This window comes from Thamnophis elegans, chromosome 16, assembly GCF_009769535.1.
Source record: "Thamnophis elegans isolate rThaEle1 chromosome 16, rThaEle1.pri, whole genome shotgun sequence".
NCBI classification, from domain to species: Eukaryota; Metazoa; Chordata; class Lepidosauria; order Squamata; family Colubridae; genus Thamnophis; species Thamnophis elegans.
This window is the reverse complement of record NC_045556.1, coordinates 30,971,254-30,983,375: the sequence shown is the minus strand read 5'-3', so window position 1 is coordinate 30,983,375 and position 12,122 is coordinate 30,971,254. Positions and strand designations below refer to the sequence as shown.

At 48.3% G+C, this 12,122-nt stretch overlaps 1 protein-coding gene across 3 annotated transcripts in view; it reads right to left on the bottom strand.

The window, feature by feature from the left end:
* The window catches only part of CDK5RAP2 (CDK5 regulatory subunit associated protein 2), a 95,568-nt gene that overhangs the window by 38,033 nt on the left and 45,413 nt on the right, over positions 1–12,122 (bottom strand). For all 3 annotated transcript variants that reach the window (XM_032233347.1, XM_032233350.1, XM_032233348.1), the window contains exons 19-20: positions 3,481–3,576; positions 983–1,167 (exon numbers count right to left, since the gene is read on the bottom strand). In XM_032233347.1, coding sequence (XP_032089238.1) covers positions 983–1,167; positions 3,481–3,576 — 281 coding nt within the window. The remainder of the gene's footprint in view (positions 1–982; positions 1,168–3,480; positions 3,577–12,122) is intronic.

The following is a 12,122-nucleotide window of genomic DNA, read 5'->3' as shown; positions in this document are numbered from 1 at the left end:
ATTATCCTGTCGCACTTTTATTGTCGTTATTGGTATATGTGTTAATATTTCTTTTTGTTCTTTCTTTGCTTTTTTGAAAATGATATGCCCTGATGATAGACTGCATTCAAAATCTTTATGATTTTTTTAAAAAAACATGCAATTGCTTTCCTTCGCCCCTCCAGAAGGAGAACGGCCGGCGAAATTGCCGTGTCTTTTTTTTCCAGTTTTTTATTTTTTATTCTCTTACGTACCATTTTAAGTATACATTCACATGATTGTTCTCCTTCTTTACATTTGTCATTCTTATACATTCATATATTTCATTTCATAAGTTATAACATACAGTTTGGGTTGCTTTATCTACCATCCCTTCCTCCTTTTTTAACACCTCCTTGTTTTCCCTTCCTTTTCTCCCTCCCTCCCTTCTTTATTTCCTTCCTTCCTCCTCTCCTTCCCCTTCCTTCTTCCCTGAACTTTCTCCTATTCCTGCTCTTCCTCTTCCCCTTCCTACCCTCTCTCCTTCTCTTTCTCTCCCTTCCACCCTCTCCTTCCCCTTCCTTCTTTCCTTACCTCTCCCCTACTCCTACTCTTCCCCTTCCTACCCTCCTTCTCTTTCTCTCCCTTCCACCCTCTTCTCCTTACCTCTTTCTTCTTTCCCTGCTCTCCTTCTCCTTCCTTCTTCCCTTACCTCTCCCCTACTGCTCTCTTTCTCTTCCCCCTCTCCTTCTCTTTCTCTCCCTTCCACCGTCCTCTCCTTACCTCTTTCTTCTTCCCCTCCTCTCTTTCCCCTTCCTTCTTCCCTTCCCTTTCTCCTACTCTTCCTCTCCCTACCCTCTCTCCTTCTCTTTTGCTCCTTTCCATCGTCCTCTCCTTACCTCTTTCTTCTTTCCCCCGTCTTCCTCCCATTCTCTCCTCTCCCTTTCTTTTTCTATTGTTGTCTGTGTCTATTTTAAAACTCAGTAGAGCTCAGAAATTGCCATGTCTTGAGCTGCTCACTCACCGAGATTCTAATTCCGCCGCTCCGTTTTCATCCGGAAGGCACACAGGCGAAGGAGTCTCTTCCCGCGAATCACCATTGTCGGCTGCTGGGCTCCCTTCAAAGTATTTGCCGGCAACCGGCTCGGGTTCAAACTCTGGTGGGTTCAGCGTCTTGTAGGGTTGATCCAGAGGATCCAAAAGGATGATCTGATGGGGAAAAAAAAGGGGGGGGGAATATGCCTTGCTCTTTGACTGATGGAAAGGAAATGTGTAGACCAGCGTTCTCAACCTGTGGGCTGGGACCACTTTGGGGGTCGAACGAGCCTTTCATAGGGGTCTCCTAAGACCATCAGAAAACACATATTTTCGATGGTCTTAGGTACCAAGACACCAATTTTATGGTTGGGGGGGTCACCACTACATGTGGAACTGTATTAAAGGGTCGTGGCATTGGGAAGGTTGAGAACCACTGGTGTAAACACATCTGTCTACCACTCTAGAGACAGGATAACTTGAGCATCACCATCGACTCTGGCCTAAGAGAAAGACCCTGTAATAATAACTTTGGGTAGACCAGGTTGCCCTGATAAATAAAAAAATAAATAAAAACTGGTTGTTGTGGACTGCCAGTGGAGCTGGTGGCAGACTCAGGCAGTGAGGAGGTTGGGGAGGAAGATGGGCCAGTCCTGGAGTCCGGGGAAGGCTCTGATGAGAGCTCTGTGTCGGAGGCAGAGGGGGGGCCAGGGCTGTCTGACAGTTATCAGCTGCCTTCAGAGTCAGATTATCAGTGAGGCGGAAGAACAGCTGGAGCCTGTTCCCAGTGTTGCATGCACAGAGTTGCCAGGTAAAGGGAACAGCTAAAGATCAAGGGTCGACTTGGGAGTAAGGCCACAGGTGGACGATGAATGGCCCCTCCCGGAGGAAATAAAAGAGGAGCAACTGGGGAGTGGAGTTTGCAGGAGACAATGAGGAGTTCAATTCATTAGGGTGACGTTCTATTCCTGACTTTTTGACAAGTAATTGCTGCTACAGCATGGAGCTTGGAAGATATCGGCCTGGCAGCTCTCCAAGCCTGAGAAAGGCCTGTAGTTGTGAAATCTCTTGAAAGACTGTTGGCCGGGACTTTGCTGGAGAGGAATTCCCTTCAACCTAAATAAAAGAGGTTTTATCGGGACGAGGAGTGGGCTTCATGATCTTGGGAAGCCTAGGTCAGAACACTGGTATAGCGGACAAAGCAAAGAGTGCCCGTGGCTTAGAGGTTAATATGTAAGCAGCCCGGGTTCGAATCTCAGAAGGGTACAGCTAGCTGACAAGAGCTAAATAGCTTGAAATAGATCAATACTAGTCTCCCTTTATTTTTTTGTTGGTAAATATAAATTTAACACCCTGCAATAATGTCCAACATAAGATTCATTTTCCAGGATGCCAGAGTTGGGGCACTTACAATACAATGCAGCCTTGCGGACTTGGAGATGGTACTGTCTTGGTTGAGCCAACATGGGGGTTTGTGACTCTGTTCAACAACCAAAGCAGAAATGCCCGTGATGGATGCCCCCTTTGGATCAAGGATGGGGTGGGGGGAAGGGAGGGGAGGAACAGAAGAGAAGAGAAGGCAAAATGGAGAAAGGAGAAGGGGGAAGAAGGGAGAAGCGAGAAGGAAGGAGGAAGGAGGAGAAAATGAGAGAAAACGGGAGAAGAAGGAGAAGGGGAAGACAGGAGAAGGCAGAAGAAAGGAGAAGAAGGAAGAGGAGAGAAGGGAGGAGAGAGGAGAAGGGAGGAGAGAGGAGAAGGGAGGAGAGAGAAGATGGGAGAAGAAGGGGGAAGGGAGGAGAAGAGAGAAGAACGGAGAAGAGAGAAGAAGGGAGAAGAGAGAAATGGAAGACGAAGGGAGGAGAGGAAGACAGGAGAAGAAAGGAGAATGGAGAAGGAAGACGGGTGAAGAGAGGAGGAGAAGAGAGGAGAAGGGGGAAGAAGGGAGAAGATAGGAGGGAGGAGGGGCAGACAGGAGAAGGGAGAAGACGGAAGAAGGGAGAAGAGAGGAGAAGGGACAAGAGAGGAGAAGGGACAAGAGAGAAGAATGGAGAAGAGAGAAGAAGGGAGAAGAGAGAAATGGAAGATGGGAGAAGGGAGGAGAGGAAGACAGGAGAAGAAAGGAGAATGGAGAAGGAAGAAGGGTGAAGAGAGGAGAAGGGAGAAGAGAAGGGGGAAGAAGGGAGAAGATAGGAGGGAGAAGGGGAAGATGGGAGAAGGGAGAAGACGTAAGAAGGGAGAAGAGAGGAGAAGGGAGAAGAGAGAAGACGGTAGAAAGCGGGAGAAGAGGGAAGAGAGAAGTGGTGGGCAGAGAAGGGGAGGAACTTATCTTCATGCCACCAAAGAGGACGAAGCTTCAAACCCAACCTATTTTTGAAGGACCATTCGAGAAGTTCACTAGAACTTCGGAGCTTCCTACCAACCCCCCGTCCCCACCTGCCATCAGCGAGAACCCTTAAAAAACAGGCCGCCGGGCCAATCAACTCCCACCTCGCTCAGAGTCTCTGGACCGTCGCAGCTGGGCGCACTCGCCTCCTCGTCAGAAGCCCCCAGCAGAGTCTGGCTTTCCTCCGTCCGTTCAAGAAGCTACACAAAAGCGTGGAATGAGATGACAAAAAAGGCTGCATTGGTCAAAGGAAACCGAGTGATATGACGCATGTACAAACAAGTAATGCCTTAAAAAAAGAAAAGGAAGGAAAACAGAGAGACGCCTGCAAACAAGAGGAACAGATACGAGGTTATTTAGCAGCAGCGCCGGCCCAAGAGATAGCAATAGCACTTAAGACTTATATTCGGCTTCCCAGCCCTCTCTAAGCGGTTTACAGAGTCAGCCTCTTGCCCCCAACAATCTGGTCCTCATTTGACCCACTTCGGAAGGATGGAAGGCTGAGTCAACCTTGAGCCAGTCAGGATCGAACTGCTGGCTGTGGGCAGAATTAGGCTGCAACATTGCATTCTAACCACTGCCCCACCATGGCAAGGAAGGAGGGAGGGAGGGAGGGAGGGAGGAAGGAAGGAAGGAAGGAAGGAGAAAAGGGAGGGAGAGAAGGAAGGGATGGAAGGAAGCAATAGCAAATGGACTTAAATACCACTTCACAGCCTTCTCTAAGCGTTTTATAGAGTCAGCCTATTGCCCCCAACAATCTGGGTGTTCATTTAACAACGACAGAAGGATGGAAGGATGAATCAACCTTGAGTCAGTCAGGATCGAACTGCTGGCAGTGGGCAGAGTTAGCATGCAAGACGAGGAGAATAGGTCGACTTCCTCTCCCATGTCCATCCTCTTATCCACCATCCCCACAAGCCAGGTGGAGTAAAACAGACTTCTTCACAACTTCTAGTAAGTCATCCATGGGGTCATCCTTAGAAGACCCCATGGAGCCTTCCTAGCCGGCGCTGTAACCTCCGCACACAAACACAACAGATGACCAAAGTTGATTTTTTCTTCATCCACCATAACACCACTATAAATTGACCAATACCAAAAGAAAGTCACACTCCTTGCTTGAGCGCTGACTTCAAAAGTCTAACCTCGAGTACTGCATCCAGTTTTGGTGGCTACGGTGCAGTGGTGGGTGGCCAATTTTTCTACTACCAGTTTAGGTGTGCATGACGCTTCTGTGCATAAGCATCCGGGCATGTGGGCGGAGCCTCTCACGGCTGCTACTACCAGTTCACCCGATCCGGGCCAAATTGGGAGGAACCCACCTCTGCCACAGTGAAAAAAAGAGGTTGAGACTCTAGAAAGAGTGCAGAGAAGAGCATCAAAGATGATGAGGGGACTGGAGGCTAAAACATACGAAGAACGGTTGCAGGAACTGGGCCTAGCTAGTCTAGGGAAGAGAAGGACCAGGGGAGACAGGAGAGCAGTCTTCCAATATCTCAGGGGCTGCCACAGAGAGGAGGGGGTCAAGCTATTTTCCATAGGCCAGGTGAGGAATAATGGATGGAAACTGATCAAGGAGAGATTTAACCTAGAAATAAGGAGAAATTTTCTTGACCATGAGAACAATCCACCAGTGGGACAGAAGTTGCCTTCAGAGGTTGCGGGAACTTCATCACTTCAGGCTTTCAAGAAGAGACTGGACTGGTCTAGATGGCCTACAAGGTCCCTTCCAACTCTGTTAATCTGTAAAGGATATTGAGACTCTAAAAAGAGTGCAGAGAAGAGCAACTAGGATGATTAAGGGACTGGAGACTAAAACATATGAAGAATGATTGCAGAAACTGGGCATGGCCAGTCTAGTGAAGAGAAGGACCAGGGGAGACAGGAGAGCAGTGTTGCAATATTTGAGGGGCTGCCACAGAGAGGAGGGGGTCAAACTATTTTCCGAAGAACTTGAAGACCAGACAAGGAATAATGGGTGGAAATGGATCAAGGAGAGATTCAACCTAGAAATAAGGAGAAATTTCCTGACAGGGAGAACAATCAACCCATGGAACAGAAGTTGCCTTCAGAAGTTGTAGGAGTTTCATCCCTGGAGGCTTTCAAGAAGAGACTGGACTGCCATCTGTCAGAAATGCTGTAAGGTCTCCTGCTTGGGCGGGAGGTTGGACTAGATGACCTACGAGGTCCCTTCCAACTCTGTTAATCTGTAATATCTGGAATTGCCGGAATTCCTTGATATGTTATAGCATTTAGCATTGAATGGAAACTTTAACAGGCGCCGCTTAAGGGAACCCAATTCTCCGGAGAGCCATTTTCCCCTGCTCGCTTAATGAAACACCAATAAAATTAAGGGAGCAGCTCTCCCAAAGTTTGATTTTGAAAGAGGTTCCGCCGCCAGGCTAAGAAAAGAAGAGATGCCACTCGTCTTGATCCCCTTAGGCCTTTCTGGATCTCTGCAGAATTCATTAATCAACCCGGGGTTTTTTTTCCCCCATGGGAAGGCCACGATTGGGTTCTCTTTCCAGAGGTTTAAACCTGCATGCAGAATCCGCAACTGAAACGGCGGGAGATTCACAGCTCTGCCTTTTCCCCCAAAACGTAAAATCCTTTATAAACTAAGACAGTTAGGAGGTTTCTCCAAGGAAGGTTATAATTTTCTGCATTCTGGGACACCTTTAATTTAAAGATTTATTTCCCCCCCCGGATCACGTCGAACTTCCGTAATCCCTCGCGAGCCAAGAGTGAATTGTTCTGGAGGATCATGATTAAGATCGGATTAAGATTAACAGAGTTGCAAGAGACCTTGTAGGTCATCTAGTCCAACCTCCCGCCCAAGCAGGAGACCGTCCACCATTGCTGACAGATGGCAGCCCAGCCTCTTCTTGAAAGCCTCATATTTTCGATTCTGGGTGAATCAGTTGTTAGTTTATGGGAAGCCTACCGCTGGGTGACATGGTAGCAGTATCCCAGTATTTCAGGGGCTGCCACAAAGAAGTGGGAGTCAAGCTTTTCTCCAAAGCATCTGAAGGCAGGACAAAAAGCAATGGATAGAAACTGCTCTGTTTCCCCCGAAAAGAAGACCTCCCTGGATAATAAGCCCAATTGGGCTTTTGAATGCCTGGACTAAAATAAGCCCTCCCTGAAAATATTGCAACAAAGCAGCAGCCATGCGGTGACCACGCTCGCCGCCTCCTGCACCTCAAAAATAATACAGCCTCCTGAAAATAAGGCCAAGCGCTTCTTTTGGGGGGGTCAAAAGAAAATCAGACCCTATCTTATTTTCAGGGAAACACAGGAATCCAGCAGAAAAGCAACTTAGAACTAAGGAGAGATTTCCGGACAGTTAGAACAATTAATCAGTGGAACGACTGATTCAGCTTCAGAAGTTGTGAATGCTCCAACACTGGAAGTTTTTAAGAAGATGTTGGATAACTGTTGTGGCCCAGCAGGAGCCGTTGGAGCTGCCACCAGACTCCGACAGCGAGGGGCCCTATGAGTTGGCTCTGGAGGATGTGGAGGACCCTGGACAGGGTTCTGACTCCGAGCAGGGCGCAGAGAGGCTGCTTGGCTACCAGGAGGCGCCTGAGCCTTGGACCAGTGGGGAGGAGACAAGGGAGAGTGAGCCAGAAACCAACTGTGAGTTGTTCCTGGATGCATGGCACCAAAGAGCTAATAGGCGTCAGGAACAGTTGCGCAAGTACAGGAGGTAATTGCACTCAGCTGGTGGTCATTAGGCTCCTCTCAACACTATAAAAGGACTGCTTGTGCACATGCCCCTCCTGCAGAAGTCAACGCAGGAAGTAATGCTGGAGAACATTATTGTGAGCTTGGCAGGCTGGATTGCTGCCAAGCCTTATCTGTGCTGGATTGCTGCCCAAGCTTGTCTGTGCCAGTTTGCTGCCAAGAACCTGTCTGTCTGTTAATTAAATACCGTAACTTATCTTTGGCTCGGAGTGTGTGTTGGTGTGGGACGAGAGGGGTCAGAACAGATAACCATTTGTCTGAAATGGTATGGGGTTTCTTGCCTATGCAGGGGGTCAGATTAGAAGACCTCCAAGGTCCCTTGTATATATCTTGTATATTTTCTATATCACTAATCCCCCATGCATGGCCTTCCCCACCCTGAGATACCTCATCCACTTAACATCCCACACATTTGATTAGCGAATGCGCAGGCAAAAGCAGGCAGGGATCACGTTCAAGTTACGGGATTCACTCCAACGAATCCTTGGGTTACGAAGGTAATGGTCAAGCTCCATTACATTCGTAACTTGAGAAATACCTGTATTATTTTTTTTAAAGAGGGGAGGGGGAGAAGACTTGCAACAGTGGAATCAGGGCTGCCCAAGGCAGTGGGTGAACTCTGAATGTAATTTCAATTCTCGGCGGCTTCCGCTTCAGTTTTCTGATAAGAGGGAGAAAATGTCGGCTTTGCCTCGAAATTTCTCGACCGTGTCAAGGATTCCGCCTGCTTAGATCAATGACATTTCTTACAGCCAGCCCGTGCTCTTAATGGATGGCTCGCGCCAAAGATGCTTGGCCGATTTCACACAGGCGTTGGCAAGGCTGCAGAAAAGGACATGAGGTGGAAGCGATTTGATCTTCCTCCTGGCTGACTCGGGTCTTCCACCTTTTCGGGCGAGCAAAGTGGGTGAAGCGGACTTCCAAGGTGGTTCTCGTTTTGATGGGGTTCAAAGTGGCATTGTAGAAGAAAGGGACTGTTCTGAAGTGAACTCAAAAGATTCCTTTATTGGGACTGCAAGCAGCCCTGGCAAAACGTTTCTCTCGCAGGCTAACAAGTCTGTCCAGCAGGGAGATAAATAGTTGTCTGTTCTGACCTCCTCCTCCGTCCAGTAACAAAAGCCGAGACAAGCTTAAATGGAATGTCCTTTAATAACAAGACCAGAATCTCGGTGGCTGAAAGCCAAGTAAACAAACAGATAAGGACCTTGGCAGCAAGTCCGACAAACCTTGGCAGCAATTCAAACAAACCTTGGCAGCAATCCAGCCTGCCAAGTTAGTTTCTCTTTAGTCAAAGCGTTGACTTCTGCAAGAAGGGTGTGGCACAAGCAGTCTTTTTTATAGTCTGGAGAGGAGCCTAATGACCATCAGCTGAGTGTAATTACCTCCTGTAATTATGTAGTTGTTCTTGACGCCTATTAGCTCTTCGACGGCATGCATCCTGGAACAACTCACAGTTGGTTTCTGGATCACTCTCCCTTGCCTCCTCCCCACTGATCCAAGGCTCAGGCGCCACCTGGTGGCCAACCAGTCTCTCTGTGCCCTGCTTGGAGTCGGAACCCTGTCCAGGATCCTCCACATCCTCCAGGGCCGACTCATAGGGCCCCTCGCTGTCGGAGTCTGGTGGCAGCTCCAACGGCTCCTGCTGGGCCACAACAGTTGTCTGCCACATCTATTCATCTCTGCCCCCTGCCTTTTATCCCCAGAGCTAGGGTGAGGTCTCGCTAGCAGTGGTAGCTCTTCTTTCCCAAGGTCCGGTAGATTTCCATTGCTCTCCTCTCCTCTGCCTTCTGTGCATCTGGTGTCAGGCACTGTACCCAGCTGTTCCTCCTCTTCCTCATCAGCCACCTCCAGACATGGGGGCTGTTGACTCTGCAATTGAGGGCTGACAGATGGCCCAGGGTCCGCCCCTATCTCTCTCTCTCTGACAGCTCCATTCCCTCTTCCCGCTCGGAGCTCTCAGGTTGCCCTGATGCTGACTCTGACTCTCACGCCTCCTCCTCCTCCTCTGATTCGACTGCTGGAGGGGCCGCCAGCCAACAGGCCAGGCCCTGCATGCTCAGTACCTCCTTTCCAAAATGAGTAGGTATAACAGGATAACAAAGTTGGAAGGACCTTGGAGGTCTTCTAGTCCAACCCGCTGCTCAAGCAGGAGCGCCTATACCATTTCAGACAAAGGGTTGTCCAATCTCTTCTTGAAAACATCCAGTATTGAAGCCCCCACACCTTCTGGAGGGAAGCCGTTCCAGTGTTTAATTTTTCTCACTGTCAGGAAATTCCTCCTTATTTCTAGGTTGCTTCTCTCCTCAATTAGTTTCCATTCGTTGCTTCTTGTCCTGCCTTCAGGTGCTTTGGAGTTCACTTTGGCCGAACATTGGAAAAATATACATTTCCACGTCAGGCCACATTTCAGCTTCTGCTCTTTGGCGGTCAAACTGTCAAATTTCCTCCCGCTGAACCCCCCACCCCCACCCCGGCTCAAGGTGAAGAGAAGGGCTCCCCAGGATCGATCGGTCTTGTTCAAATGACCCTGGTGGCCAAAAACCTTGAGAAGGTGCTTCTCCCCGACGAAGTGCTGATGCGCCGCGTTTCGCAGCCAACTGGAAGGCCCCCAGAGGACGGACTCAGCACTAAGAGCTGCCGGTTTATAAGCAGATGTTCGGAGGACAAGAGAAAAAGCACAGCTTTTCGTTCTTGGGAGAGCAAAAATTGCTCCAGGTGTTGTATGTCTCCGAGGAGAAGGAAGTTTAGAAGGACTTTGAGCAAGGGGTTAAAAGTATTGCTATCTTGCACTCTTTCTAGAAAGCTGGGGCAGGGGAAGAGGAGAGTGTGGGATCAGCAGGTTTCAAAAGCAGAGAAACCAGCTGAGCTTGGCCACCGTTGATGGAAGAACACATTCCTAATGATGAAGGATATGAAGAGGTTTTGGTTGAGGGCCAACACAATGTAAGGGCGAGCCCCCTTATCCGAGCTCTGTGCCAATTCAGTGTCCGAGTTCTAATTTAATCCAGGTGGTAAGACTCGAGATCGAGGAAGATGCAAGACTAAATGCACTGGTTTTTCTTTTCTGCAGAATTAATAAACATGATATATAAAGTGAGGCTATGAGTCAAGGCTGTACTTTTCCAAGTTGCAATGGATGGCTGTGAAAGTTGGACCATAAAGAAGGCTGAGCGCCAAAGAATGGAGGCCTTTGTACCAAAATACTACAAACTGGACTTGCTCAAAAATAATGTTTTTCCCCCCTCTCGCACAAAAATATCAGTTAAAGCTTTGAGAAACACGTTTCTGCTTTGTTCAAAGTCAACCTTGTCTACTCAAATACTCTTGCTTGGAGGTAAAACATCCAGGGCAATTTCTGAAAATAAATTGGATCGCTCTTGAGTTTTGAACTGTTGGGAGAAATAATACCCAGAGGTTGGAGAAAATGACAGCCACCTACAAATATCTACACAACTCTGGTGTGTGGAAGATGGATTTGTTGTTTATTATTCCAGAGAGGTAGGAGTGAAAGCTATGGATGGGAATTGTTCAGAGATCCATGCTGATCCTGGTTGCTAAAATGCAGAGACATCACCATGCCAACAAAAGTGCGTATAGTTAAAACTACGGTTTTCCCAGTTGCAATGGATGGCTGTGGAGGTTGGACCCTAGGGAAGGCTGAGCGCCAAAGAATGGAGGTCTTTGAACTCTGGTGCTGGAGAAGACTCCTGCATTGAGTCCCTTGGACTGCAAGGCCATCCAACCGGTCAGTCCTAGAGGAGATCACCCCTGGCTGCTCTTTAGGAGGCCAGATCCTGCAGAGGAAACTCAAAGACTTTGGCCACCTAATGAGAAGGAAGGACTCACTGAAGAAGAGCCTCATGCTGGGAAGGATAGAGGGCAAAAGAAGAAGGGACGGCAGAGAAGGAGGTGGCTGGATAGAGTCACTGAAGCAATCAGTATGAGCTTAAATGGACTCCAGAGGATGGTAGAGGACAGGAAAGTCTGGAGGGACGTTGTCCATGGGGTCGCGATGGGTTGGACAAGACTTCGCAACTAACAACAACATAGAGTGAGGTCCTACAAGATCTCAAAGCCTCTGTGTCCCTCAGCATCCGATAGCTTCAAGAAAGACCTAGTTGGGATGGATGGACCAACTGCTAACACCTTCAGGAAACTTTCATCCAGGGGTATCCAACCTTGGTGACTTTACGACTTTTGGAATTCCCCAGCCAGCATGGGAGTTGAAGTCCACGGGTGTTAAAAGTCGTCAAGGTTGGAAATCTGAGTGGGATGGGTTGCATCAACTCCAGAACACTGTCTAAGGTCCTGAAGTATATCTTTCATCTCTCCATGGACTAAACCTAGACCAAAAGACCACAACGTTGGTTCCTGAATGGCCTCCAGCAGCTACAGCTCACCAGGTGGAGCCAAGACGCTTATTGGGATGAGACTAAAAATCCTTTTAGGCACCACTCCACCCAGAAATCGTGGAAATCCAGAATCTCCTACCCTATCTCAGAGTTCAAGTGATGAGCCAACATTTCTACCCAACCAAGAGAATGGTTCACGAATGACATAAGAGACAGTCCTGCTTTAAGCATCCTTTGATTCGAACTTTTGATGCCACTGGACTTCAAAGGCTGTGAAATGCTGGTTTTTTTTTTCACTTGATAGCTAGAAGAATACAGAATTATACAGAATAACAGAGTTGGACGGGGCCTTGGAGGTCATCTGGTCCAACCCCCTGCTCAAGCAGGAGATCCTATACCATTTCAGACAAATGGCTGTCCAGTCTCTTCTTGAAAGCCTCCAGTGATGAAGTACCCACAACTTCTGGTGGCAAGCCGTTCCACGGGTTAATTGTCCTCGCTGTTAGGAAGTTTCTCCTTAATTCCAGGTTGCTTCTCTTCTTGATTAGTTTCCATCCATTGTTTCTTGTCCTGCCCTCCGGTGCTTTGGAAAATAAGATGTCCCCCTTCTCTAGTTATAACTAGATGATCCCACAGAGAGAATTCCC